The 27,836-nt window shown below is 38.0% G+C and overlaps 1 protein-coding gene across 1 annotated transcript in view; it reads right to left on the reverse strand.

Annotated features, from left to right (window-relative positions):
• GRB14 (growth factor receptor bound protein 14) overlaps positions 1 to 27,602 on the reverse strand; it is a gene marked incomplete at its 5' end in the record, with an annotated part of 125,431 nt that extends 97,829 nt beyond the window's left edge. The window contains 2 exons of the mRNA XM_079709783.1: positions 26,033 to 26,165; positions 27,412 to 27,602. Coding sequence (XP_079565909.1) covers positions 26,033 to 26,165; positions 27,412 to 27,602 — 324 coding nt within the window. The remainder of the gene's footprint in view (positions 1 to 26,032; positions 26,166 to 27,411) is intronic.
• Positions 27,603 to 27,836: the final 234 nt, after the last annotated feature.

Raw genomic sequence — 27,836 nt, forward strand, 5'->3', positions numbered from 1 at the left:
TTGTCAAAAAACCAACTGAAAAAAAAATACACGACTCCTAGTTGTAGTCTATAATGCTTGAACTAATGTATAAAACCTTCATTTATTTAATCTTACTCTAAGGAATAGAAGGATTTAATGTCAGATATTGCCCTTATTATTACTAAATTAACCACACCTCACTTATGGCTTTACATGATTCCACTGTTTGATGATATCGTAACAAGAAAGTCAAGCAGTAATAAAGGTAAAAGAGAAAACCAAAGGCAAAATTTGACTTTAAATCTTCACATACACTTGCATTAAATACGCAGGCTAGGAATGTGGGCAATATACAAGCATTCATGGGATTTTAAAATAAGTTTCAGGGCATTTCACCCTCTTTCACTGCACAGATATATAACCATAGAGAGGTCAGAACTGTGATCTTTAATCTTTATTCATTTACATGGTAAATATTGATGAGTATTTCAATATTGTGTGAAAAGGGATTACTGAGAAAAATTAGATGTAGTCCCTCCTATCAAGGGCTTATAACTTAGTAGAAACACCTATAATTTGCCTTAGTTATATAAGCAGTAAAGGTGCCACTCACCTTCCCTAAATCTAAAAATAAACTGAAGTATTTAATTAACTATATCAGATAACAATTCCCAGGGCATAAAAGAAATTAGGTTGATTTTAAGAGAAATAAGACAATGAGTGGAGAGGAAGGAAGGAAGGGAGGGAGGGAGGAGGGAGGGGAGGGAAAGAAGAGAGTGAGGAGAGAGAAGAGAAGAGGGGGGAAGGGGAGGGGAAAGGAGAAGGGAAGGGAAGGGAAGAAAAGAATAGAAAAGAAAACCACTGTCCTACCTTTAGAAATAGAAAAGTATAGAAAAATGGAAAGACTTCATCCCGTCTCTAGTGAGTTTAAGAATTGATACCTTGTTTTTTTAAATTAATTTTTATTGGAGTATAGTTGTTTTACAATGTTGTGTTAGTTTCTGCTGTACAGCAAAGTGAATCGGTTATACATATACATATATCCACTCTTTTTTAGATTCCCTTGCCATTTAGGTCAACACAGAGCACTGAGTAGAGTTCCCTGTGCTATACAGTAGGTTCTCATCAGTTATCTATTTTATACATAGTATCAGTAGTGTATATATGTTAATCCCAATCTCCCAATTTGTCCCACCCCACCTTGGTAACCAAAAGTTTGTTTTCTACATCTGTGACTCTTATTTCTGCTTTGCAAATAAGTTTATCTGTACCATTTTTCTAGATTCCACATATAAATGATATTATACTATATTTGTCTTTCTCTTTCTGACTTACTTCACTCTGTATGACAATCTCTAGGTCCATCCATGTTGCTTGCAAATGGCATTATTTTGTTTCTTTTTATGGCTGAGTAATATTCTATTGTGTGTACTATGTACCACATCTGCTGTATCCATTCCTCTGTTGATGGACATTTAGGTTGCTTCCATGTCCTGGCTATTGTAAGCAGTGCTGCAATGAACATTGGGGTGCATGCATCCTTTCAAATTATGGTTTTCTCCAGATACATGACCCGGAGGGGGATAGCTGGATCATATCCTTTTTAGTTTTTTAAGGAAACTCCATACTGTTGTCCATAGTAGCTGTACCAATTTACATTCCGACCAATAGCGTAGGAGGGTTCCCTTTTCTCCACACCCTCTCCAGCACTGGAAGCTATTGGGAATGATGGAATAGAAAGCAAGTAAATCAATCTCTAGGATTCTTAGAAGAAAGAGGGGAGGAAAAGCAGTAGGAGCTGATCTGAACTAAGAAATTTAAACAGCAAGAAGTCCTGAGCTATGCTGTTGCTCCCGTTCTCCTCCTTATCACCAAGTAGAGTACACTCTCCAACTGCATAGAGCCCCCAGAATCTTCTCTCCTTCCTCCGTAAGCATAAGAAGACGTCTGCCACCAGCTGATGCTAAGAGCAAGGTAAGGTGCTCCCTCCCACTGCTAATGGGAAGAGTAGAGCCCGGTTCCTCTGTCAAGGTCAAATAAAGGGGAGGTTGGACTTACGGGCTCACAGATACCAAGCTGGAATTTGAAAAGCATCTTCCCATAGAAAATTAATAAATACGGTGATTATTTAAGGTACTATACATTAGGCATAGTATATGTTAAATTGAAATTTGATTATCATTGTTTCCATGGAAAAATGCATTCAAAGTTTCCAAAGTTTCCAAGTTTACCAAGGAGTTTCTGGAATACAAATTGCATAAATGTTGAGATTGCTTATATAGGAAATCAGCATCCCTTATTTGCGTGCATACTTATTTTTCTAACATTACTTACTATCTTTGAATAGTAAGTGAAACATCCATTTACACTGGAATGTAACTTTTTTAATAGTAGTTAAATCATACAAAATGGCTGGCCTAGGTATTCCTGGAACAGAGACTGTTTTGGGATCCTTTTCAAGGTTGCAAAAGTTCTTTCTCTCATGTTACTATTTTTTAGGTGTCTCTAGGCTATATCCATATGTCTTTGCTTACCAGTTGTAAAGTGCAAAATTAATGATCTAGGGTCTTCCAGGAGCAAATGAAACAAAGTCAGATTAGAGTTTGACCATGACCATGACTGTCTGCATGACTTGAAAGGAACATGTCACTTCATCTCTCTGGAATGCAGTTTTTCCCTACAAAAGGGAATGGTTAGATAAGATGTTCTCCAAAGTTCCTTCCACTTACCACCATCTATTCCTCTCTCAAGAACTTTGCTTGTGTTCCTCTTGCTGCATAACAAGCTGTCCCAAGACACAGTGACTTAAAACAAGAATGCTTTTATCGTATCTCATGATTTTGTGGATCAGGATAGGACTTGGCTAAGCAATTCTTCAGTTCTATATGATGTCAATAGAGGTCACAGGTAATCAGCTGGAGGATGAGTGGGTCTGGAGGATTCAAGATTGCTTCACTCTCATGTCTAGCACCTTTGCAGGGATGCCTGAAAAGCTGGGCTCAGCTGAGACTATCAATCAGAGAAGCATGTTGGAGCCTCTCCAACATGGTGATCTCAATATAGTCAGACTGGTCTCAGATAAGAATGCTGGGGGCTCCCAACGAGAGTATTCCAAGAAACAGTAAATGGAAGCTGCCAGTCTCTCAAAGCCTTGGACCAGAAACTTTCACAGTATCACTTCCACTGTATTACATTGGCCAAATAATCAGATCCCTCAAAGATTCTAGAGGACAAGATACAGATACCACCTCTCAATGGGGGCTGTAGCAAAGAATCGATAGGCATTTTAAATCCAGCATAGCCTGTATCTAGGAATTAACACCAACAGTGACACTCATTTTTCTGTCCAATGTTTCATAGTAAACTAAAAATATAAAAAGGAACAGTCCCTGGCTTCAAAAAGGTCACAATATAACAAAAAGAATGGCAAAGGAAGCATTCCTTTTCTGCTTAGTAACCTAACTCAAGTTGAGTTATTCTATTGTTACTAATAGAACATTAATTAATAACTGATAAAAGCATGTATTAGAAAATGCCACATTAAAAAAAAAAACACCAAGTTATGAACAAAGAGTCTACATATGCACTAAGTCCGGAAGGAAAGATAAAAGTTTTAGGATATGGGATTCATTTCCAATTTTTTAATGATATAATATAGTCTGAATGATATGTGTCTTCAATTCCTAGGCAAACACTACAAAACTTTATTCAACAAATAATCTGTAGGAGGTATCTGTCAATTCTAATTTTATAATCAACTAACCATTTATCAGACTCTTAATTCTTACAACTAAAAAAAAAAAAAAAAACCCTAGCTGTAAGAGATGCTAGCAAGAACCAGTGTTCACAACATAAGTGAAAAGAAACCAGAATTACTTAAATATACAGTTAAAATGTTTCCTCAAATAAGTAACTGATAAAAATGTCTGATCACATGGTCTTTCTTTAAATAGACCATTTGTTTCAAAAATGATACTTTTCTAATGGTCGAAATGAAATGAATTAATGATGCAATCTAGAATAATTCATATTAAAATAATCCGGTCACAGGTTCTCTGGGTCATTTCAAGTATGCCCCCTCTGCTGTCTGTTTTCGGAACTAACTACAGACAAAACCATATCTCAACAGCACCCTCCTGTATGATCTATTTCAGCAACCACTTCACCAGTTACAGAGCTGTGCCAATTCCCATGGCCATAGAAGTTCTTTATTAAACCACAAATACACCTTACTTTTAAAGGTAATGTGATTTCAAATCAGCTTGGAGAGGAAGTAAAAATTTTAGACAAGTGTTATCCTCTAGAAATTATATTACAGAACCACAAATGCATCTAAAGCATGTGGATGTACACATGGAGTAACACTTCCATACTAATGGTGGATTGCCTAATTCTTCCTCTGTAAGGAAAACGCCATTCTTTCAACACTTGATTCAATCAGATGATCCCAAGGTTTCCTCAAAAGCGGTCTACAGACAACCTGCATCAGAATCATAAGAATCTCTCTAATAGGTGTTTCTTAAAAGTTCTAATACCTCAGCCCCACTCCAGACCTATGGAAATAGACTCCCCAAGGATAAGACCCAGGAATCTTCACTTATATCAGACACTCTAGGTATGTGGCATGCCTGATGAGCTTTGAGAATTGCCACCCTAATGCATTACACATATAAAACAACTTTTCTGGGATTGGAGGGTAATCATATTAATAAATGAAGGATACTAACTTCTCTTTTTAATGGAATTTAATTCAATCTCTGAACACTTATATCATTTTTGATCCCATGCTTTAAAGACCAGTATTCTCTGCACTGATATTTACAGCCCTACATTTAGTCTAATAATGGGTATTTGACTTGCTAAAGGTGACGATGTAGTGGCAGGACAGGTCCATACCAAATCTCTACTATCTCTGCAGATGACCTGGGTTCTGTCCAATGCAACAAAAAGGGTAAGAAAATACACTGTTCTCCACTTCATCTACTTCATCCAATTGTTCTCTAGGTCACAGGGCAGGATTTTTACTAACTTAAACCTCAGCTAAATCCCAGGCAAGGGCTGTCAATGAAAAATTAATTTAACACCCCAGAGCACAGCTAAGCTCTTTTAGTCAGAATACATCCTGATTTGAGAATGATCCAATTTCCCTGGTAGTTTCCAAAAACTCATCCAAAATCCTACTTTAAAAAAAAATAATAAGGACTTCTAACACTTCCTAAAACCACAATAAAAAGGATTTTTTTATATTTACTGAAAGCAATACACCAATACCATAAAAATTAAAAGCACTGGAGGTAGAAGATCAGAATATAGTAAGGTTGGGTTTCACGTGAAGTTTAAAGGACAACTCTTTATGACTGTCACAATCTATGTCGCACTACATAAACACTGGTGATATTGAAAGCACAAAGGAGGAATTTTATATGTAGTTTTCAAGTAGAATGCCACCTATCAATTTTGTGTTAGGCACTCGGGGCTGGCATTGAAATCTGAAAATATGGGTTCAAGTCCTCGCTATGCAAGATTATAGGATTTAACCCTTGATCTTTGACCCTGCTTCTTTCCATCTGTAAAACTGAGATAACACTAACTCTCCTACTGACAACATTCAGATGTTAAAAGGATAAAAATGATAACATATTTGAAAGTACCTTGGAAACTGTATCATCACTAACACAGAGACAGGAGGCTCTATGTACCCTTAGGAACCAGCAGAAGAGAAGTCACGCTGCTCTAAACTGCTTGGACCTCCACAATCTAGGAGCCAATCTTAATAGTTTTGAAAAGTCATTCTTCTCAAAGAAGCAAAAAGCATTTTAATATTTAAACTCTGTACAATTACTAAATTTCATATATCTAGAGATAAACTAATCAAGTTCAAGATAATGTTGAGTGAAAGGAACCTCTGGGTAAATCTAAAACTGGCTCTGTTCCATCAGGCACACTGGTTACACCATGTATGAGAGATGTCTCAGCAATGCCTACCTCTAGAATTCTACCTTGCAAAACTATTCATAGTAGGGGGCTGGTCTATTTAAAACATTCCTTTTTGTTTTTAAAAAAATTTTAAAGGGAAAAAAAAAAGAATGGAGGAAGGGAGGAAGAAAGGAAGGGTCATCAGGAGTCTGCAAATGTCACTAATACAGGGGAGTCTGAGTTCGGATCCTGCCCCTGTCGCTTCCCATCTGTGTAAAATTGTGATCAAACGATACAATCTTTCTTAAACATCCTTTCCTATACGATGGTTATGATGACAGCATCTACTTCACTGAGGTATTGGGAAAAGTAGATGTTATAAAACTTATCTTCTTAGCACAACACCTGGTGCATTGTAAGGACTGAATAAATATTACTGATAACAGTAATAACTGCTAAGTTATTATCTTTAAATAAGCCTCTAGACTGATAGGTCAAAGAACTATCCAGGACTAAAATATCTTAATTTCTAGAGAATAATTGAGGAATATCTCATGACACTCCTGATAAACCAAACAGGAATAAGACCAGAATGATGACACAATTATACATATACCAAACACAATGACTAGTACAAAGCAGACACAATAAATATTGGTTGAATGGATTAGCAACATGTTGAGAAAAAAAGTGTTGGCTAATCCATTAGCATCACCTTTGAAGCAGGCTAGAGTAGCAAGCTTTGTTTTTCACTCTTGAATGAAGACACTAACTAATGTCATCTATACCTATATGCATATGAAGCAAAACTGAGAGGGACAATTACTGTAAAGAAAGAATGCAATTCAATAATATCCTGACATGCTGGAAGAACAGATCAAAATTCAAATTTAAATAGGGAAAGGTAAAATCCTACAAAAAATTGTAACTAAATTATTTTCTAAAAATTATACACAATCTTGGTTTACATGCAGTTCATAAGAAAGCTTTTTTTTTTTTTTTGCGGTATGCGGGCCTCTCACTGTTGTGGCCTCTCCCGTTGCGGAGCACAGGCTCCGGACGTGCAGGCCCGTCGGCCATGGCTCACGGGCCTAGCCACTCCGCGGCATGTGGGATCTTCCCAGACCGGGGCACGAACCCATGTCCCCAGCATCGGCAGGTGGACTTTCAACCACTGCGCCACCAGGGAAGCCCAAGAAAGCATTTTTATTAGGGTTCTACTGGTCACAAGAAAATTAAGTTCATCACTGAAAATGTTTAAGGAGACTATATAGATCATCTATCAGATATTTCAAAGACAAATGCTACTTTAGGTAAAAAATGTTATCTGCACCATCTGTTCAATTCAGTAAGTATTTATAGAGGGCCTACAGTGTGCCAGGCACAATGCTAGGGTCTGGAAATGCATTGACGTCTAAGGCAAACTTGGTTCCTGCTGTCCCCAGAGAGCTTCCTGGATAGTGGAACACCGTTATGTCAACAGACTGATAATGCAACATAACTGACCTAGTAGCAGGGCACCTACCACAGATCTGGGAGAGGAAGAGAAGACTCGCTCAGCTAAGTGTTCAAAGAGAGGTATTGGACGTTAGCTTTTTAAAGATTAAGGAGAAAAGAGATGCAGGAAGATTGAACATCTTACATAAAGACCTGATCCTCACTGGGTCAGATAAGCAGAAGAATGATATACTAGAAAACTAAAAGGAGTTCAGTGTGGCTAAAGCACAGAGTATAAGGAGGAAAGGGTTGGTGACAGGATTAGAAAGGTGGTCCAGCTACGTAGTACCCCAAGAGCCCTATTAAAATCATTATTCGAAGAATGATGGGGATCTGAGGAATGGTTTAAGAGAAGAATGAAATTATCTGATTTGCCCTTTAAAACCATCACTTCACTATAAAAAAGAGAACTTGATACATGATCAAAGAAATGCTAAAATGCTTTGGGAAGTAAGAGGTGGTTAATAAATGGTATTTGTATGAGTAGATACCCATTTGGAAAAAAATTAGAATCCTATCATACATAAAAACAAGTCATGCTGTGTTAAAGACTCAAGTATGAGAAGTAAAATGTTAAAATGACTAGATGAAAATATGTTCATGACACCGAAGGAGGAAAAAATTTATTAAGTAAGATGCACACAAGTACAAAACTAGATTTAACTAAATTAAGACAAAAATATTTTATTTCACAAGACAGTGTAAACAAAGTTAAGACAAGGCACAATTACTGAGAAAAGATTACTGTAGTGTTTCTAATTACAAAAAGATTGGTATTCATACTATAGAAAGGACTCTTACAAATCAATAAGAAAGACAAACACAATAGAAAAATATAGATAATTCACAAAGAAGAAATATGAATGGCCAGAAGCAAACGAAAAGATGCTCAATCTTACAAGTAGTCAAGCTAAAGCAAATTAACACCATAATTAAATTTCATTACACTCATCACATTGGCAAAAACTTTAAAATCTGAAAATGTCAGCTGTTGATGAGAAAGTGTGGAAATGGAGACACATATAGTGCTGATGGGTACAACCACTTGGAGAACAATTTGGCAATATCTAGTAAAACTGGTCATGTACCTGCTCTAAAGGCAAATAATCCCACTTATAAATACGTATAGTAGAGAAGCCCTTACACTTTGGTGTGTTTTTTAATGATAGAAATTAAGAAGATTCTCGATTTTCTTCCATGGGGAAAGGATAAATAAATTGTAATATGTACTTACAATGAAATAAAAAAAAGCTAGATGTACATTTACTGACATGGATTAATCAAAAATGTTGAATGAAACAGCAAGTTGCAGAGATATACATTCAATATACATTTTTACATAAATCACTAAAACACAGTACGGTGCTATATATTGCAAAAGTATAAAAACATGGAAGGAAAGGATACTCACCAACCTCAGAACAGTGGTTCCCTCATAGTAGGGGGAAAGGAGAGACAAAACAAGATTGAGAACAAAGGAACAAAGAGGGGTGCTACCATGTATGAGCAACCTCCTGTTTCTTCAAAAGAAAAAATATGAAATTCTCTACATGTTTGGAATTATTTCACGGTTGAAAGCATATTACATGCTACAACATGGATGAACTTCAAAAACATGCTAAGTGAAAGAAACCAGACACAAAAGGTTATGTATTATATGATTCCATTTATATGAAATATCTAGAATTAGCTAAATGCATAGAGACAGGAAGCAAATTAATGGTTGCCAGGGGCTGGGGGGAGGCAGGGATAGGGAGTGACTAATGGATACAGGCTTTCTATTTGGGGTGATGGAATTAAATAAAGGTAACTGTTGCACAACACTGTAAAAGTAACTGTAAAAGTACTAAATGCCACTGAATTGTACGCTTTTAAATGGTTAATTTTATGTTATATGAATTTTAGCTCCTCAATTTAAAAAAAAAAATTGTTTTAAGCATGTTACACTTCTAGGAGTAGAACAAGACTAAAAACAGAGTAATCAGTGAGGAGACTCTCAAAGTAATTATGAGATGATTCAGTCTGAACTCTGACAATGGCAGAGAGGTTGTAAAAAATGGATAAATTCAACAGTTGTTTTTCCAAGAGGACTTTGTAACCAATTGAATGAGGAGACAGAGGAATAGGGAGCAGCCAAAAGAGAACCAAGATTTCTGATTTTCTAGTGTAAGTAGAGAGCATGTCATTCCCAATGAAGGGCAACACAAGAGAAGAAGTAAGTTTTAGAGGAAAAGTATTAATTCGGTTTGGAATATGCTGAGTGTGTGATGTCTATGGACTGTACAAATGAAGATATTTTGCAAGCAGCCCAGGATAACCTAGTCTAGACTTATATGTAGACTGTAATTGAGGCCATGGGAGTAGAAGAGATCACTCTGGCAGTAAAATGAAAACAAAAAGCTGTAGTATAAAACCCTAAGGAACACCAACACTAAGATCCTCCAACAGAGACCTGTAAGAAGTAGAAGCCAAGAGAATGTTTCAAGAAGGAAAGAGTAGTCAAAAATGCCCCAAACTGCTGAGATATCAAAATAAGCACTGAAGTAGGTCTTCAGGAATATGGTGGTCTTTAGAGATTTTAGTGAGAGCAATTTCCTGCCAAGCTGCAGGAAAGCCGAGTAGGAAAAACACTTCAAATGTTTAATAACCCAATATCCTCGATATTAATGATATAGGTACCAATAAAATCAGAGAAGCTTTAGCAAGAAAGAAGAACTGAGAAGGAAATGAGAGATGATAACCTATCCTCCTGAGGATTACAAAAAGCCACTTCCCACAGACCTGAAAACCACACTAGTGTTTCTCAAATTTTTCCATCAGAACTACCAAAAATGCAAAAGAAAGTCATTACACAGCCCTTGCCATCTCAGGGTAGGCAATAACTCTAAGGTATATAATTTGTCCTTAAAAATCCATGTAAATTATGCATTGTATTCATAAAAACAGGAATGTTTATTTTAATATAAAACTGTTTTCTCTTATTTTCAATTAAAATTATTGTTCTAGAAAAGTGTTCCATGTTTATTGTGCAACTTCCCATATGGACCTCCCACAATCCTCACACACCCCATATGCATATACACGCCATATACTCCCACTTTGAGAAACATGGAGGAGGCGCTTCATTCCACAAGAGTGACGTCCTCTGGAAATCTCTGCAGAAAGCATCTGCCAGAGCACAAGGCCCATGAACTGCAACATGACCTGTAAACATTTCTTCCTTTCATTTTTCTTAAAACTATCTTCTTTAACCTTCAAAGTATGTTTCAGATTTCATGGAATTGGATGGCTACATCCATGTTGAGGGGACTTTACTTATACCACCTCCTCATCTTTCTTGACTAAAGAGTCCTAATTTATCAAGTACTCTTTACATGGAGGTTGACCCAATACTTTCAAATCACTTTTCTCTAAACCTTTCCCATACATTTCCCAAGGTACAAACATGGTTTGGTAAAGGGGCCCTTATGCCTTTGAGACAAAGACAGGTTCAGCCTAAATGAGGTCATGAAAACAAAACATCAAGTTCCCAGTGCCCTAAGAGTCTAAGCCAATGACCTACAGAGTGTTCCAGCTGATCTTAATTTCCCTGGCACAGCACAGTAAGAGTACTGTAATATAATGCAAAATGTCTCTAAAGAGAAACCAGATACTGGCCCGAGTCTTGCCAATACACAGTTAAATAATATGAAAGTACCCCTTTCATCTGAACACTGGCTTCACACGCATGTGTCATCCTTCCCAAGAATGAAAGTAATCTTCCACTGTGAATGTGGGTTGATTGAAAAGCTTTTACTGGACTTAGTCCCATAAAGCATACATGCTTTTTAACAGGCACTCCTGGGCTGGTAAGACTGAAAATGCTTATAAAGAGACCAAAGAGGCAAAGAACAGTACTTATTCTAAGCAGGAGTTACCCAAAGTTAGAATGTGCTAATAGTGGTAAATCAATACTCAAATGTTTATCCTGATGAGGATCTCTTTTAACATCTAACAATATCAGACTTCTCCCAGTAACTAAACTAAATTCACATTCCTAAGTTTCCTTCCAAACTCTTTATCATTTATATTAAACTATCAGTACATTCTCAAATATTCCCTCATTCCTTCCCTTAATAACTACTTCCTCTGTTCCTTCCCCATGCATTAATTCATTCATTTATTCTTTCATTCAACAAAATTTACTGAGGGACTATTAAATGCCAGGCATTGCTCTATCTGCTGGAGATTGAGTAGTATATAAAACAAAGTCCCTGCCCTCACAGGGCTCATGTTCTAGTGGGAAAGCAACGGGAGAATAAACAGATACATGTGTGAACATGTAACATGCCAGATTACAGTAAGTGCTAGAGAGAAAAACTAAGCTGAGTAAGGGAGAAAAGAGTGCAGAGGTAGTAGAAGGCAATGTCAATCTTTGAACTCCATCTGAGCTAAAAATAGTTTTTAATGATCCATCATCCAGTAAATCAACTAAGGTTTCTTATAATGTAACTGAAAACAATGAACGTAAACCACCTGACTTGGAAAAGATTTGTTACCCAATCGTATTCATTCATTTTCTCAATTTCTGGACAATTTATCAACAAGGCTTTACCATTAACAATAGTACTCTTTCACTTAAATATACTTTGTTCAAAGTAAAACACTCAGAAAAATATGAGGGAAAAGTGTTAATTTTATCACACTTTGGCTAAACCAACATATTGATGAGGCTTTTGCATTATTTCCAATTTTCTTAATAAAATGCTTTTGTCTTATAATGTGCTTTAAATGTATTTTCATCAAAACTTTAGGGATGTATACTATCTACAGTAGCCAAGACATGGAAGCAACCAACAGATGAATGGATAAAGAAGATGTGATATGTATATAGAAATGGAAATATTACTCAGCCATAAAAAGAATGAAATAATGCCACTTGCAGCAACACGGGCGGACCTAGAGATTCACTAGGTGAATCTCTAAGTGTGAATCTCTTCACACTAAGTGAAGTAGGCCAGATATAGAAAGACAAATATCATATGATAGCACTTATATGTGGAATCTAAAATACGATACAAATGAACTTATCTACAAAACAGAAACAGACTCACAGACATAGAAACAAACTTATAGTTACCAAAGGGAAAAGGGAATAGGGGAGGGATAAATTAGGAGTTTGGGATTAGCAGGTACAAACTACTATATAATCAGTATCCTGTAATAAACCATAGTGGAAAAGAATATGAAAAAGAATATACATATATATAAAACTGAATCACTTTGCTGTACACCAGAAACTAATGCAACATTGTAAATCAACTATACTTCAATAAAAATATTTTTTAATCCTTCTAAGTTAAACATTAAAAAAAAAGTTTAGGACTGTAAATTTAGTTCAATCAGTTTAAGAAAAATGTCAACCATATAATTGGAAAAGTTAGTCCTCACTCTCAAATCAATCAGCCAAATCAGATTAATGTCCTATCAAATAGATTCCAACCTTACTTTTCAATTCAAACTGAGTTATCAATATGCATTCTGAGAAAAAATATTTTAAAGACCACTAAAAATTCATTATGGAATATATCTTTTAAAAGAAATAGCTGAAAGCTCTCAAAATTAAAATAATACAGAATTAGGAGTTCTGAGGAGTATGACAAAGTGCTAGGAAGGCCATGGAGTTCCTTTGGCAGTTGTGTGAGTGTAGATTTCTACCTTGATTATCAGCTTTTGGATGTAATTTTTAACAATTAAGTATAAAATTAGAAACAGCTTCATTAATTGTAGTATTCATCATGATAAAATTTTCTTATGGTTTTAATGAAAGCAAATGGTATATCCTTTTTTTTTTTTTTTTTTGTGGTACGCGGGCCTCTCACTGTTGCGGCCTCTCCCGTTGCGGAGCACAGGCTCCGGACGTGGACGCGCAGGCTCAGTGGCCATGGCTCACGGGCCCAGCCGCTCCGTGGCACGTGGGATCCTCCCGGACAGGGGCAGGAATCCGCATCCCCTGCATAGGCAGGCGGACTCTCAACCACTGTGCCACCAGCGAAGCCCTGGTATATACTTTTAAAAATTAGTCTAGCAGCTAGTATATTTTATTAATAGAAAGTGGAAAATATTAACATATTTTATGATAAAATAGGATGGGAACTGACTGGAATTAATATTTCATTATATGATTCGATAAAACAGGACAATATTAAGACACAAGATCTGAAAGAAATTATGTACAAATTATATCCTTGAGTTTTATCCAATTTATCTTCAAAAATTTGGTAGTCTCAAACAGGATTTCTGTTACATTTAAAATAATCCGAACTACTAACTATTGTAGATGCTGCAGCACACCGTCCAAGCCTGCTCCCTTCAGGAGTGAAGCACTAATTCTCCCAGCTGTTAGTGTGTCAGCCACTAAGACCCAACTAAGTCCTCCCCGCCTGCCATTGCTCTCAGCTGAAGAGAGCCACCATGCCCAAGATCAGGTCCTTGCAGGGCAGCCCAGCCTCTGTGCCCTAATTCTGTACAATTCTGTAAGGCCATCCCAGCTTGAGCTCCTAGGGGATCAGCTGATGCCTCTTGTGGCTGCACTGCAGCCCAACTTGTCCCTGTGTCCATCCTATAGGCATTGTTTCCAAGGGCTCTGAGCCCCAGTAAACTTCCTGCAGGCAAACCTAGGCTCCAAGTCAGCTTCCCAGAGAACTTCCCTCACCCACAGCACTAACCTATATATAACATCAGATATTTGTAGGCGCATTTTTTTTTTTCAGCTGTGGATGTGTCTCAAGTGGTGAGAATAGTGGAAAATACATCACAAAAAGCCATTTTCAGCATTCAGTATTTCCCACTGGTGTGCTACTTGCTTTGTTCTTAGGAAACTCTCCCTCAAAGGCTATATATGTTTGACAACAGTCAGTAGAGGGAAGAACTGAAGTCAGTAAGTGAAAATTGAAAAATAAAAAATGAAAATTGTCATTACTCCCATCACATCATCATATATCTGAATTTAGAATGTTTCAACACTAGCCAAAATCCTTATTTCTAACTATGTCTTCCCTTAACAGAAATATAAGGCATAAAAAGACAAGAACCCCTTCTGATTCATGGTACTTTGATTCATCATTAAAGGAAGCTTTCCCTGTGTGTGATGCCCTAGAGGTTTACATGCCCGGGGTAATGCACCAAGTGAGAATATTACTGTGAACACAGGTGGGTTTTAGGAAAAAGTACAAATGGAAGATGAGGATCTGAAAGCTGGTTATCTTAAATCTTTGAGTTTGTAAATCTCTTGGAAAGTCTTCATGTATATCCATGGTGTATGTGTCTCCCCATTTCTACAGCATGAGCAGTGGCCTAAATCATTTACCAATGACATTAACAGGTAACAATTAAAACATTTGCTAACATCTACTCCTTGCTCTAAGAGACCCGTATTATAAACCCAATTGATATTCCACTTAATTTTTTCTTAATGTGTGGATTTTTAACACTATACCCTGGAAGTATAACAATTCACCATGCACTTTTCACTTACAATTCCATTAGATAAGAATAATGATTAAAATCAGAAATATAGAGCTTCCCTGGTGGCGCAGTGGTTGAGAGTCCGCCTGCCGATGCAGGGGACACGGGTTCGTGCCCCGGTCTGGGAGGATCCCACATGCCGCGGAGTGGCTGGGCCTGTAAGCCATGGCCGCTGAGCCTGCGCGTCCGGAGCCTGTGCTCCGCAACGGGAGAGGCCCCGACAGTGAGAGGCCCGCGTACCACAAAAAAATAAAATAAATAAAATAAAATAAAATAAAATCAGAAATATATCCGTTAATGTCATTACACATGATCAAAATTTCCTATGCGTGTAACGGAAGCAAAAGACATATACTGCTAAAATCTCACTGGTCCAGGAGCCTAGTATATAACTTTGTTTTTGTTAATAGAATCTGTTAACAAAATTAGAAATACGTTTTAAAATTTGATGAAGAGAGGAAGATGATTAATCATGATTAGAATAAACATGTCAAAATATAATTTGTTAAATTGGTTTTAACTACTTATCTTCATTAATCCATTTACTCATTAATTCTTTTAAGGAAAGAACCCAAGAACAACAAAACCAAAGCATTTTATTTGGAAAGAAAAACAGTAATTAGAGCAAATAAATAAATGAGGCAATTCAGATTATGGTAAGTACAACCAAGGAAATGTACTAGGAAATGTGATAGGATGGAAAAAAAAAAAAAACTGTGTAGAGGGATACTTTAGTCAAAAAAGGCCTCCTTGATGAGATGATCTTATGCTGATATCTAAAGAATAAAGAAGAGTCAGCTTTGTAAAGAACCAGGAAAAAAGGTTCCAGATGGAGGAAGCAGCCAAGCTCAAGGCTCTGAGGTAGAAAAAAGCTTGCCAAGTTCACATTCAGGTAGGACTGTCCCTCTACTGTGGCTGGAGTATAATGAATAAAGAGTAGAATGCAAGTACAGTTTAAGACATAGACAGAAGCCAAACCACATAGAATCCTGTAGACCAAGGTAGAATTTTGAATTTTATCCTAAGCTATCAAAAAGTTTTCAACTAGGGAGTGAGATAATATGATCTACATTTCTAAAAGTGCATTTCTAGCAAGTGTATGGAAAATGGACCAAAATAAGCTAAAGTATCAATAGAAGCAAGGAGGCCATTTATAAGGTGCCTAGATGTCAGAAGACAGTAGCTCAAGTTGAGATGGTAGCAGTGGAGACGGAGAGAAGTTTATGGATTCAAGTATATTGTGATGAAAGATGTAGCAGTACTTAACAGAAGGCCAGAAAGAGGACTCCTTGGGTTTTGGCTTGAGTGATCAAGTGGATGACTTGAGCAAGAGTTTTTTAGAGAAGGACTTAGAAGTTATAACTACATCAAACCCTGTAAGCCAAGCACAACCAGGTGCATACTGAACCTATGCCAGCCTCCAATGTTCATATCTAATCTCATACCCTTATTTCTAAGTTTAAATACAGTTTCACCACCCAATCTGGCACCTCCCAGATACAATACTTTTTCTGACTCTCTATTATTTGGACCTAGACTTTGATGCACAATTTCGAGTTTAACTAGCTCCTTCCTGCCCACATCATCTCCATAAAGGTGGCTCCTGTGCACCTTGCCCCATGGCACCCAAATGTTCTCTTCATCAATGGAGGTGTGGTAACCACGTGAAAAGATCTGAACAAAGACTGAGAGGGAACTGCTGGGGCCAATGGGATCAAAAAAGCCTCCCGTCTACTATGGAATCATTAGTACTTCAAGAGCCATTAGAATCACTTGCTTTAGGAATAGAATAAAATTGTAGCACTCTCAGGCCCAGAAAGTGTGGTTAATAGGCTCATATCACATCACTCAGCAGCAGCAGGACCATATTAAAAACTAAGTTTGTGGATTCCTAGTCCAATATCTTTCAATTACATCATATGGCCCCACATCTTTCCATAGAAACTGTATTAAAAACTGGCACACAGGATGTTGTAAATCTACCATCTGGGGGAGCTATTGTGGGTTAAAAAAACTTTTACTGCCTGCCCTAACAACCTAACCACCACATCTAACATTACATCTATGGAAAAATACATGTGAATCAACAGCCAACTTAAAAAGGATCTTTTGGAATAGACAGAGCATTTGTAAACTAGTTAAGAATGTTAATCCTCCTATTTGTGTTTATTTTCTCTGTGGCTTTGAAAACTACTCAAAGAGTGGAAGCAAAGGGGAGGACAAGAAGTAAAAGATGCTCTCCCTATGTCAGCTCACCCATTTGTCTTCTAAACAGACTCTGGAAGCTTCCCTTCTGCTCCCTTTCATTGGCAAAGACATGTGGCCATTTCCTAGGTTCTCCATTGACCCCCATCCCTTACCTAGAGTACTAAAAGGACAATTTCCAAGTCTGCTTATCCTCACTAAAATCAGTGTATACTTATACAATGGAGTTTATTACTATGCCATATAAGCTGACATGATTCAAAGCAACAACCATAAAACTGCAGAAAGCTTTTTTATACTAAGATCCACATTTATATTGAACCATGAATGACTCCAATTTTCCTTCTCCTGGTAGAACATAATATATGCCCCTAGGGAAAAACAAATCAGAAGCTGAGCTTTCAAAGAAGTAAAAAATAAAAGTCATGTTGCAGATAAAGGTTGGACTGCAAGTGTATCCTGCAAATTAACTAAAAATTAGAGGCAACCTTCAAACTGGAAATAAAACCTTGATGAGCAAAAGATCTGCTAGGCGATTTAAGTTTTAAAATAGGAAGAGACAGCTGTCTTCTGTTACAGACAAAGGTAACTAGCATGAAGTAGGGAGGATCCTGAGTTGATAGTTCCTGTCATCAGAAGCCAAGGGACCTCAATAAGATGCAGGCTCAGGACAAGGACCAAGGAAGATGACCATGACTGAAGGGTGGCATCAACTGAAACCACTGTCAAATAAATGCCCTTCACGTGAATTAAATGATTTGAGGCAAAGGTGTTGGATACTGTGAACTGTGGAGGCTAAGTCAGCCAAGTTAATCAATGGGTTACCGTGTATCATTCATATATTATAAGAATTTGTGTGTCAACTGTTTTTTGCTTGAGCTTTTCTTCCCTAGGGTACTAGTTGTCCATTGTTTCCTCCCCACCTCCATACATCATACCTACTGGACTTGCACTTCCTACTCACAGAATCTGTTCCATAACCCTTGCTGAGTGAGCAACGGTCCAGGTCCCTGTTTCCCCTTGGCCAAAGCTGACTGAATAAGAGCGGAACACACTGGGTTGACAGCTCTCTCCAAAGATAGATTCCAGTCATTTACCACATGCTAAACCAGTAATAGGAGGAAATATTTATTCCAACAGGGGTAGTCACTGGGGGCCACATGCAGTGACATGCAATCAAGACAAGCAAGACTGTAGAGAAATGTCAGAGGATGAAATGGATTTAGAAAAAGAAGCAGAGGCTATGTGCTGTTTTTATGGGAAAACAAAAGAGAGAGAATGGAGAAAGTGTCTGTTATATTTTCTGCAAATATATGAAATTTACGTTTCATTTTACATTATATAGGATTTTGTAAAATGGCCGAGGGGACTTAAATACAATTAATAGGCTGTTTATATAAATTTAAATTGCCAAACACATAATTTAAAGATTTTGAAACATAACCAGCTTGTAATTTGAGGATTTCATGTATCATTCCAACTAAGACAATTTGATTATGAATGATTTTAAATGATACCAAGGAATTTTTATTTTTGTTAGGGAATAATGGCATGTTGGTTAAATGAAAAAATGTACTTTTCAGCAATGCATACAAAACTAGGTAGGGATTCAGTGACAGGATGTCCAGGTTTTACTTTTTTTTAAGTAATTTATTTATTGTACTTCAACAAATACAATAAAAATTTCAAAAAGGAATAGATGAAGTAAATGAGACAAAATCTTGATAAATGCTGAATCTGGAAAACGAGAATATGAGGGCATAGTTCATTGCTTTCTACTTCTGTGTATATTGGAGAAATGAATATTTGAGTTTGGATAATGCAGCAGCCACACAAGAACCACACATACAAGTTCCCCACCTTACAAATTAAGATCGTTACTGACATCATGAAGGAATGACATCAGAGGCCATTTAATTTGGGGACAGAGATGAACTTATTTTTTGATAGTACCTGACATGTGAGATGAAAACGCAATCAAAGGCAGAGCATGTGGAAAATAATTTCTTAATTATTTGGAAGATGGTTTTTATTTTCCTGAGATAAAAAAAAGGTTTAACTCAATACGGAATAAACCAAAAACAGTGTGGTGAGGGGCAAACACATTCAGAAATGACATTCTTTTTTATCTCCCTTTATCTAAACTGTGGAAGCATGGGCAAATCACTTCCTGTTTATGTACTTTAAAAAAAAATTTTAAATGTGGATGACAGACCCACTTCCTGGCTTTAGTGTGACTGTGGACTGTAAACTACACACAAAATCTGGTTATTAATAAAACTAATAAACCTTACTTGTTCATAGATCAATTATTTGATAGATTTTTCATATCAATTTTAGGAAGAAGATAGAAAAAAGCTACAGGAAAAAAAACACAAAGAGACAGTTATATTTGTGGAAGGAAAAAAAAAAAAGGAATCCAGGTCCTTAGGTGAAAATTATCAAATGGCATTTGTTGCCTCTGCTTTTGTATTATGGGCAGAGTTGTAACCAACAACAATTGATATAGGTTTATTACCGTGCTACTCTTATGGTTCTCAATTTCTGTGGAAATTGTACCTTCCTAAGAAAGGGCTGTCAAAGCCTCAAAAAATCCAATTTTCATACCTCAACATAATAAAGGCCATATATGACAAACCCACAGCCAACATCATTTTCAATGGTGAAAAACTGAAACCATTTCCTCTAAGATAAGGTACATGACAAGGTTGTGCACTCTCACCACTATTATTCAACATAGTTTTAGAAGTTTTAGCCACAGCAATCAAAGAAGAAAAAGAAATAAAAGGAATCCAAATCGGAAAAGAAGTAAAGTTGTCACTGTTTGCAGATGACATGATACTATACATAGAGAATCCTAAAGATGCTACCAGAAAACTACTAGAGCTAATCAATGAATTTGGTAAAGTAGCAGGATACAAAATTAATGCACAGAAATCTCTTGCATTCCTATACACTAATGATGAAAACTCTGAAAGAGAAATTAAGGAAACACTCCCATTTACCACTGCAACAAAAAGAATAAAATACCTAGGAATAAACCTACCTAAGGAGACAAAAGACCTGTATGCGGAAAACTATAAGACACTGATGAAAGAAATTAAAGATGATACAAACAGATGGAAAGATACACCATGTTCTCGGATTGGAAGAATCAACATTGTGAAAGTGACTATACTACCCAAAGCAATCTACAGATTCAATGAAATCGCTATCAAACAACCAATGGCATTTTTCACAGAATTAGAACAAAAAATTTCACAATTTGTATGGAAACACAAAAGACCCCAAATAGCCAATGCAATCTTGAGAAAGAAAAATGGAGCTGGAGGAATCAGGCTCCTGGACTTCAGACTATACTACAAAGCTACAGTAATCAAGACAGTATGGTACTGGCACAAAAACAGACATATTGATCAATGGAACAGGATAGAAAGCCCAGAGGTAAAACCACGCACATATGGTCACCTTATTTTTGATAAAGGAGGCAAGATTACACAATGGAGAAAAGACAGCCTCTTCAATAAGTGGTGCTGGGAAAACTGGACAGCTACATGGAAAAGAATGAAATTAGAACACTCCCTAACACCATACACAAAAATAAACTCAAAATGGATTAAAGACCTAAATGTAAGACCAGACACTATCAACTCTGAGAGGAAAACACAGGCAGAACACTCTATGACATAAATACAGCAAGATCCTTTTTGACCCACCTCCTAGAGAAATGGAAATAAAACAAAAATAAACAAATGGGACGTAATGAAACTTAAAAGCTTTTGAACAGCAAAGGAAACCATAAACAGACGAAAAGACAACCTTCAGAAGGGGAGAAAATATTTGCAAATGAAGAAACTGACAAAGGATTAATCTCCAAAATTTACAGGCAGCTCATGCAGCTTGTAATCAAAAAAACAAACAACCCAATCCAAAAATGGGCAGAAGACCTAAACAGACATTTCTCCAAAGAAGATATACAGATTGCCAACAAACACATGAAAGGATGCTCAACATCACTAATCATTAGAGAAATGCAAATCAAAACTACAATGAGGGGGCTTCTCTGGTGGCGCAGTGGTTGAGAGTCCGCCTGCCGATGCAGGGGACGCGGGTTCGTGCCCCGGTCCGGGAGGATCCCACATGCCGCGGAGCAGCTGGGCCCGTGAGCCATGGCCGCTGAGGCTGCGTGTCCAGACCCTGTGCTCCGCAGCAGGACAGGCCACAGCAGTGAGAGGTCCGCGTACAGCAAAAAAAAAAAAAAAAAAAACTACAATGAGGTATCACCTCACGCCAGTCAGAATGGTCATCATCAAAAAATCTACAAACAATAAATGCTGGAGAGGGTGTGGAGAAAAGGGAACCCTCTTGCACTGTTGGTGGGAACGTAAATTGATACAGCCACTATGGAGAACAGTATGGAGGTTCCTTAACAAGCTAAAACTAGAAATACCATACAACCCAGCAATCCCACTACTGGGCATATACCCTGAGAAAACCATAATTCAAGAAGAGTCAAGTACCACAATGTTCATTGCAGCTCTGTTTACAATAGCCAGGACATGGAAGCAACCTAAGTGTCCATCGACAGATGAATGGATAAAGAAGATGTGGCACATATATACAATGGAATATTACTCAGCCATAAAAAGAAATGAAACTGAGTTATTTGTAGTGAGGTGGATGGACCTAGAGCCTGTTGTACAGAGTAAGTAAGTCAGAAAGAGAAAAACAAATACCGTATGCTAACACATATATATGGAATCTAAAAAAAAAAAAAAAAAAAATGGTTTTGAAGAACCTAGGGGCAGGACAGGAATAAAGACGCAGATGTAGAGAATGGACTTGAGGACATGGGGAGGAAGAAGCAGAAGCTGGAACAAAGTGAGAGAGAGGCATGGACATATATACACTACCAAATGTAAAATAGATAGCTAGTGGGAAGCAGCCGCATAGCACAGGGAGATCAGCTCGGTGCTTTGTGACCACCTAGAGGGGTGGGATAGGGAGGGTAGGAGGGAGACGCAAGAGGGAGGAGATATGGGGATATATGTATACATATAGCTGATTCACTTTGTTATACAGCAGAAACTAACACAACATTGTAAAGCAATTATACTCCAGTAAAGATGTTAAAAATAAATAAGTCATGGGGATGTAATGCACAGCATGGTGACTATAGTTAATAATACTGTATTGTATATTTGAAAGTTGCTAAAAGAGTAGATCTTAAAAGTTCTCATCACCAGAAAAAAAAATCTGTAACTATGTATGGATAGATGTTAACTATACTTATTGTGATCATTTCAGAATATATACAAATATCAAATCAGTATCTTGTACACCTGAAATTAATATAATGTTATATCTCACTTTATATATCTCAATTTAAAAATAATTTTTAATAAAAATTTTTTAAATTAAAAAAAAAAAGAAATCCGATTTTCAGGTCCTAGCTGTGACACCGTCAGCCACATACCATTTCTTAGCCTCAACTTACTCATCTGTAAAAGAAGAGTGCTTCACCTAGATGATCTCAAAGATCTCTTCCAGCTTGAACATTCCATGACACACTGTTTTTCACAGGTGATTTTTTATCTTTAAAGTCTTCAGTAGCTTTATTTTGAATTAGTTATCCTACTTAAATCCTGGAAAGCAATTAAGCAGAGCTACTACACAAACTGAGTCCAAGCACAAAAATAACCTGGGGGGAGACAAACTCGAGAAAAGAACTGATTCTTTTGAAAGGGCTAAATATATCTTATTCTTTCCCCTTCTTCAAATAATAAGTGCTAAAGCATGATTTCCCGGTAAATTTCAATCAGAAATAGAAAAAAAAGTAAGACACCTAAATTCATAGGTTAAGTCACTTTTCATATAAAATTTAAATTGCAGGTAACTTTTCTGAACCATGTATATGGAACATACACTTTAAATCTGCTTCATTGATAAGCACAAAGAAATATGCTTAAAAAATATATCTGGCCAGTACTATTAAAAAAAAAGTGGGGAGAGGGAATAAAGAATCCAGATTTTATCTCAATCTACTTCTTATTTTAAAATAAAAATACTGCAAGCATACAGTATTGTATACTTTGAGACATTTTATTTGCAAAAAGAGATAAAGCATATCCTATTTGCAGCTTCAATGCATTTTACCACTCATGCATTATGGAGACATCCCAAATTGTAAAACAAGAAAAATATTTATGGCCTGTAAAATGATTTTTGACTGTGGTTTTGAAAGGCCACATGAAATTTAACATTTCCAGTCTGGATTCTTTCAAACTTTCTGGTCATTTATTTATAAGTAACAAGTACAATTCTTCACTTTTTCTATGGGGAGAAAAGAATTGCTAAAATGACTGGAATGGTTAAACAAAACAAATGAAAGAGAGACTATAAAGAAATGAGACATCATCTCCTATAATGTTTCAGTCATAAATAATAGCCAATAAAAACCTAGCACATATAGTCATTTACCTCATCTCAACCAAAGGTCAGAGATAATTGGGCCTGAAATATCATCTTGTAAAAGGGTAATCTGTGTCACAAAGACACTGAGCTTGGGAGAATTACTGACAGAGTCATCTGTTCCCAAAACCTCCCTCATTCCAAAGAACTGAGCATATACAAAGGAATAAAAACAAAGGATCAGTTCTAAATGCAAAGTCCAGGTGGGGAAAAGGGAACATAAAAGAATGTGAAAAGGAACCTTCCTCTTCCCCAACTCTGGGATAAACTTCTCTTCATGGGGACCCCCAACCTTTGGGCCAAGGAAGACAGAGGGAGCAGGAAAGGCACTTCTCAGGTGGAAACACCCCTTTGGGACTGGTCTCCAGGAGTCAGGCCAGAACTCTGCTCCTGCAACAGCACAGCTGTCTGTGTGGGCGAAATGCTCTCTGAAAAGGTCATCGTGGAAACAGGACACAAGGCCGAAGCAGGAAACCGGTCAGTCAAGGGTAGCATAGCACCCTTTTCCCATGTTGCCGATTTGCTAAACCTGACCTGAAGAAATGTTATTCCCCAAGATCAGACGTCTTACTCTAGGCTGATGACTACTCATACTTAGGCCACAACCTTTACTTGACCCTGACACTCACACCCACTCTCTTTCTCATTTTTCTCCCTCTATTAACTTAAGCATAAAACATTCTTTCCCTATTCAAAACAAACGCTGCCCCTTGGACACATCTGGTAGATGAGGCATTCTCCCAGTGCTCATTCACAAAATTAAAGTCGGAGTAGACCCCGTCCTCTCTCCTTCCTCTGTTCAACTCCTAAGTCTTAACCCAACCCCGAATCAAAGCCCCACCTTGATAAACACCCTTCGAATGGCATTTTTGCCCAGCTCAGTGCCTCAGTGCCTCAGTGCCTAGGATGGTGCAAGGAACATAGCAGGCCCTCCATAAATAGGGAAACAATGTATTAAATTCCCCAAATGCCTATTACGCCATCATTAGATATTTCCTTTTCCCATTCTGGATCATAGGGACAGTCCAAAATCGATTTTTTCCACCACCATGACGCACAGACAAATCTATCATCTACATTCCCATCTTATATCTTAACCCCAAAGCCAAGCTCTTAAAAGGCCCAGACATTTCAGCAGGGCTGTTTTTTCCTTGGGCTCTGTCTTTACAGCTCTTGAAAGAGTCTCCTCCTTGATCATCTCCCCATCCAAAGTCTCAGTCCCACATACTGAAGGACTTGCCTCCCCCATCAAAGACTCTAATTCAGAATATACCTCTGCTCCGGGAATATTTACTCCCACTTTCTCCAATCCTTATCCAAAAAGCACATGTACCAATTAAACTGCAACCCCCTCCCTCCCCCCCAAAAACAAATATATAAGCCTTATTATACCAGACATCCATCAAAATATAACATCCCATGGAATGCTTCTCTACTGTCTCTATTATTACTGTATGTTATCAAGAATTCATCTATTTCCTGGGGCACTTCCTTCATTCCTAAAACTATAAACACACATTACTGAACCCATCACAGGTAGTAAAAGTCCTGAAAAAATGAAAGAGAACAACAGATGGGGGAAAATAATTGACTGTCTTCTCCTCTCTGTTCATTATCCCTCTCCTTGCTGCAAGCATCTGACTATTTAAATTTATTGCTTCTACCCTTGCAAGAACAAGGTACATTTTGCATAGTGAAGCTTCTCTTTGTCTTGTTGATTCAAAATTGGGAGAAAGCATATTCAAAAGAGGTGGGATTATCCTAGGATACACTAATTTTTTTTTCAAAAAATGTATAATTGTTTTGGATCTCCCCATAGTTGCTTGGTCCTTGATGTCTAATTTGCTCAAGTCAGTCCCAAAATAGAAACTTGAAAAGAAAGAAAATCACAAAAATTAAGTTCATAAGCTAATCATCACTTACAAGTCACCTGCCTTCTGCAGCCAGTAGCCTCCAAACTGAGGAATTCGCTGAAATGAAAGAAAACCTGCGGAGTCCAAAACTCCTATTGCCTTTCACCACAGTTCACCGTTATCACTTTCCTTTAGTAAATAACATTGGCTTGGGTTGAAAACGTGAAAGATTAAAGAAGGTATTAAAAGAACCAGTCAATCCCCTTCTCACCCCAACACCACTGCCAGCCCTTCCAATTTCTGACTTAAAATCATTCAGCTGTTATCATATATAACTCTCCCACCTACAATGTGAATAATAATAGCTCCCAGGCTCTGTACTTTACATATATTCTTTCATTTAACGCATCCCAAAAGCCTGACATGTAAGTTTTAAAGTTCCCATAATACAGATGTGAAAACTGAGACCCTGAAGGAAACTAATGGCTACGAACTATATCAGTCAATAGAGTTATTTAAAATAGGCCATGCTAATACTTTGTTAATAGTGTAAGAGTATCTTAAAGATTAAATGGATGTAGAACTCCTAAGATTTTTTAATTAGAACACTTTTAAATGCATACCTGTTTTTTCCTTGAATTTGCTTTGGGAAACAGGCTTGCTGACAACACAGATGTAAATGGAGAGCAGCATAGCTCAGGAAAAGGGTTTGGAATAGATGGCATTTCCAGAACATCAAGATCTTTCTTTTTTCTCCTACACCAAGAGAACATAGAATGTAATTTACATAAAACAGAATGTAAAATATAATTGCTGTCAGAATTAAAAAGTTAAGGCCAGCATGCACCACTGTGACAACACTAATATTATATAAAGTATATGGCAAAGGTCTGTGGTGTACTTTCTATGGGTCAAAATAAGTTAATTGATATAAATCAATCTTCTTTTGTATTCCTTTTTTGGGGGCCTTTAAAAAAAAATCACCAGGCCTGGAAACCCCATTTCCAGCACTTCTGATAATTTTCCTGAAGCTGAAATACAGACTACAGAATTATTGATGCAAAAATCATCCTGAGGAGCTAGATACTGTTTTGCATCCGCTAAATTGACAAAGTCTATAAACATTTACTGAATTCATCCCTATGCTATTTTACTAATCACTTTTGGAAGTTATGTTTATTAATTATAGCTGTGGTTCATCGCACTTCAAATTTCATTCACAATGTTGCCCACACACAGTCTGTTGATTTTTCAAGTGCTTATAGATACTAAACTGCAAGGCAGTGTTTTTTGAGAAGGTTAAGTGACTAGAACTTGCTAGTGTTAATGTACTCTAGTCCACTGCGGAGTAATTTTAACTTCAGTGAAGTTGAAGCACTTTGAAAATCTGAAGAAGAAAAAAAAAACACCACTTAAATGTATGAATATAAAGGACTACAGATTTTTGTATTGTTGCATCCTTTTTCTTTCCTGAAGTATGTGCGAAATTGTGAACTCTACAGGCACTTAGTGCTGAATGCTATGGAGACTGGGAAACCTTTTAAAGCCTCTATTCTTTCCTGCTGAACAGCAAGACTGCTCAAATGTCAATCCGTGCTTTGCCTCTCCAGGGTCGCTGTAAGACTCTATGTGGGAGGTGAACTCATTTATTCTATGATTTTTTAAATATATGAAAGAAAATGATTTTTTTTTAATGCAGGACCACGAAGCAAGAAGGAAGGGGGCTGGCCAGCCTGGAGCTCGGCCTCCCAGTTCACACCGACGGGCAGAGGCGAGAGAGATCCGAAGCTCTCAATGAAACGGTGATGCTATTTATAAGGCGCCGAGAGATCGCAATGTCCTGCTGATCCGGTAGGAGCCAGCTCAAAGGCAATTGTCTTCAGAGAGTTTCACAAACTTGGCCCCGCTCTGGGCACATGGCTCGCCCCCTAGGACCGCCTCCTCACCCCTTCGCCGGCTGCCAACCCAGGACACTCCCCCGCGCCCTCCGAGGGCTGCCTACCTGTCTGCAGCACAGCCGCGGGTCCCGTCCGGAGGGGGCAGGAGCGCCCGCGCGTGCAGCCAGGGTGCCGGCACCAGGTCGCGGGCGTCGCCCCTCCCCTGGGCAGCGCCGCACACCTGGGCGGCCAGCGGCGAGTCTCGGGCAGCCGCCCGACCCGCGGCGCTCTGCCCATCTTGCAGGGAAGTGGTCATTGTCGCCGGCCGGGGAGCTCGGGCGTCATGGGAGACCCGGCGCGTGGGGAGAAGGAGGTCGGGCGGCGGGAGGCGAGGTGCCGGCTCGGCAGCCAGAGCACGCTGCAGGTGCGGTGGCCTCGCCGCCTGCGCTCCGGGCCGGGGCGGCTCAGACGCTCGGCCGGGCGGTAGGCGAGGCGGCGGGGGAGGGGAGGGGGCGGAGGAGGAGGGTGGGGAGAGGGGAGGAGCGGCCGG

The sequence above is a fragment of the Hyperoodon ampullatus genome (genome assembly GCF_949752795.1).
Source record: "Hyperoodon ampullatus genome assembly, chromosome: 8".
Taxonomy (NCBI): domain Eukaryota; kingdom Metazoa; phylum Chordata; class Mammalia; order Artiodactyla; family Ziphiidae; genus Hyperoodon; species Hyperoodon ampullatus.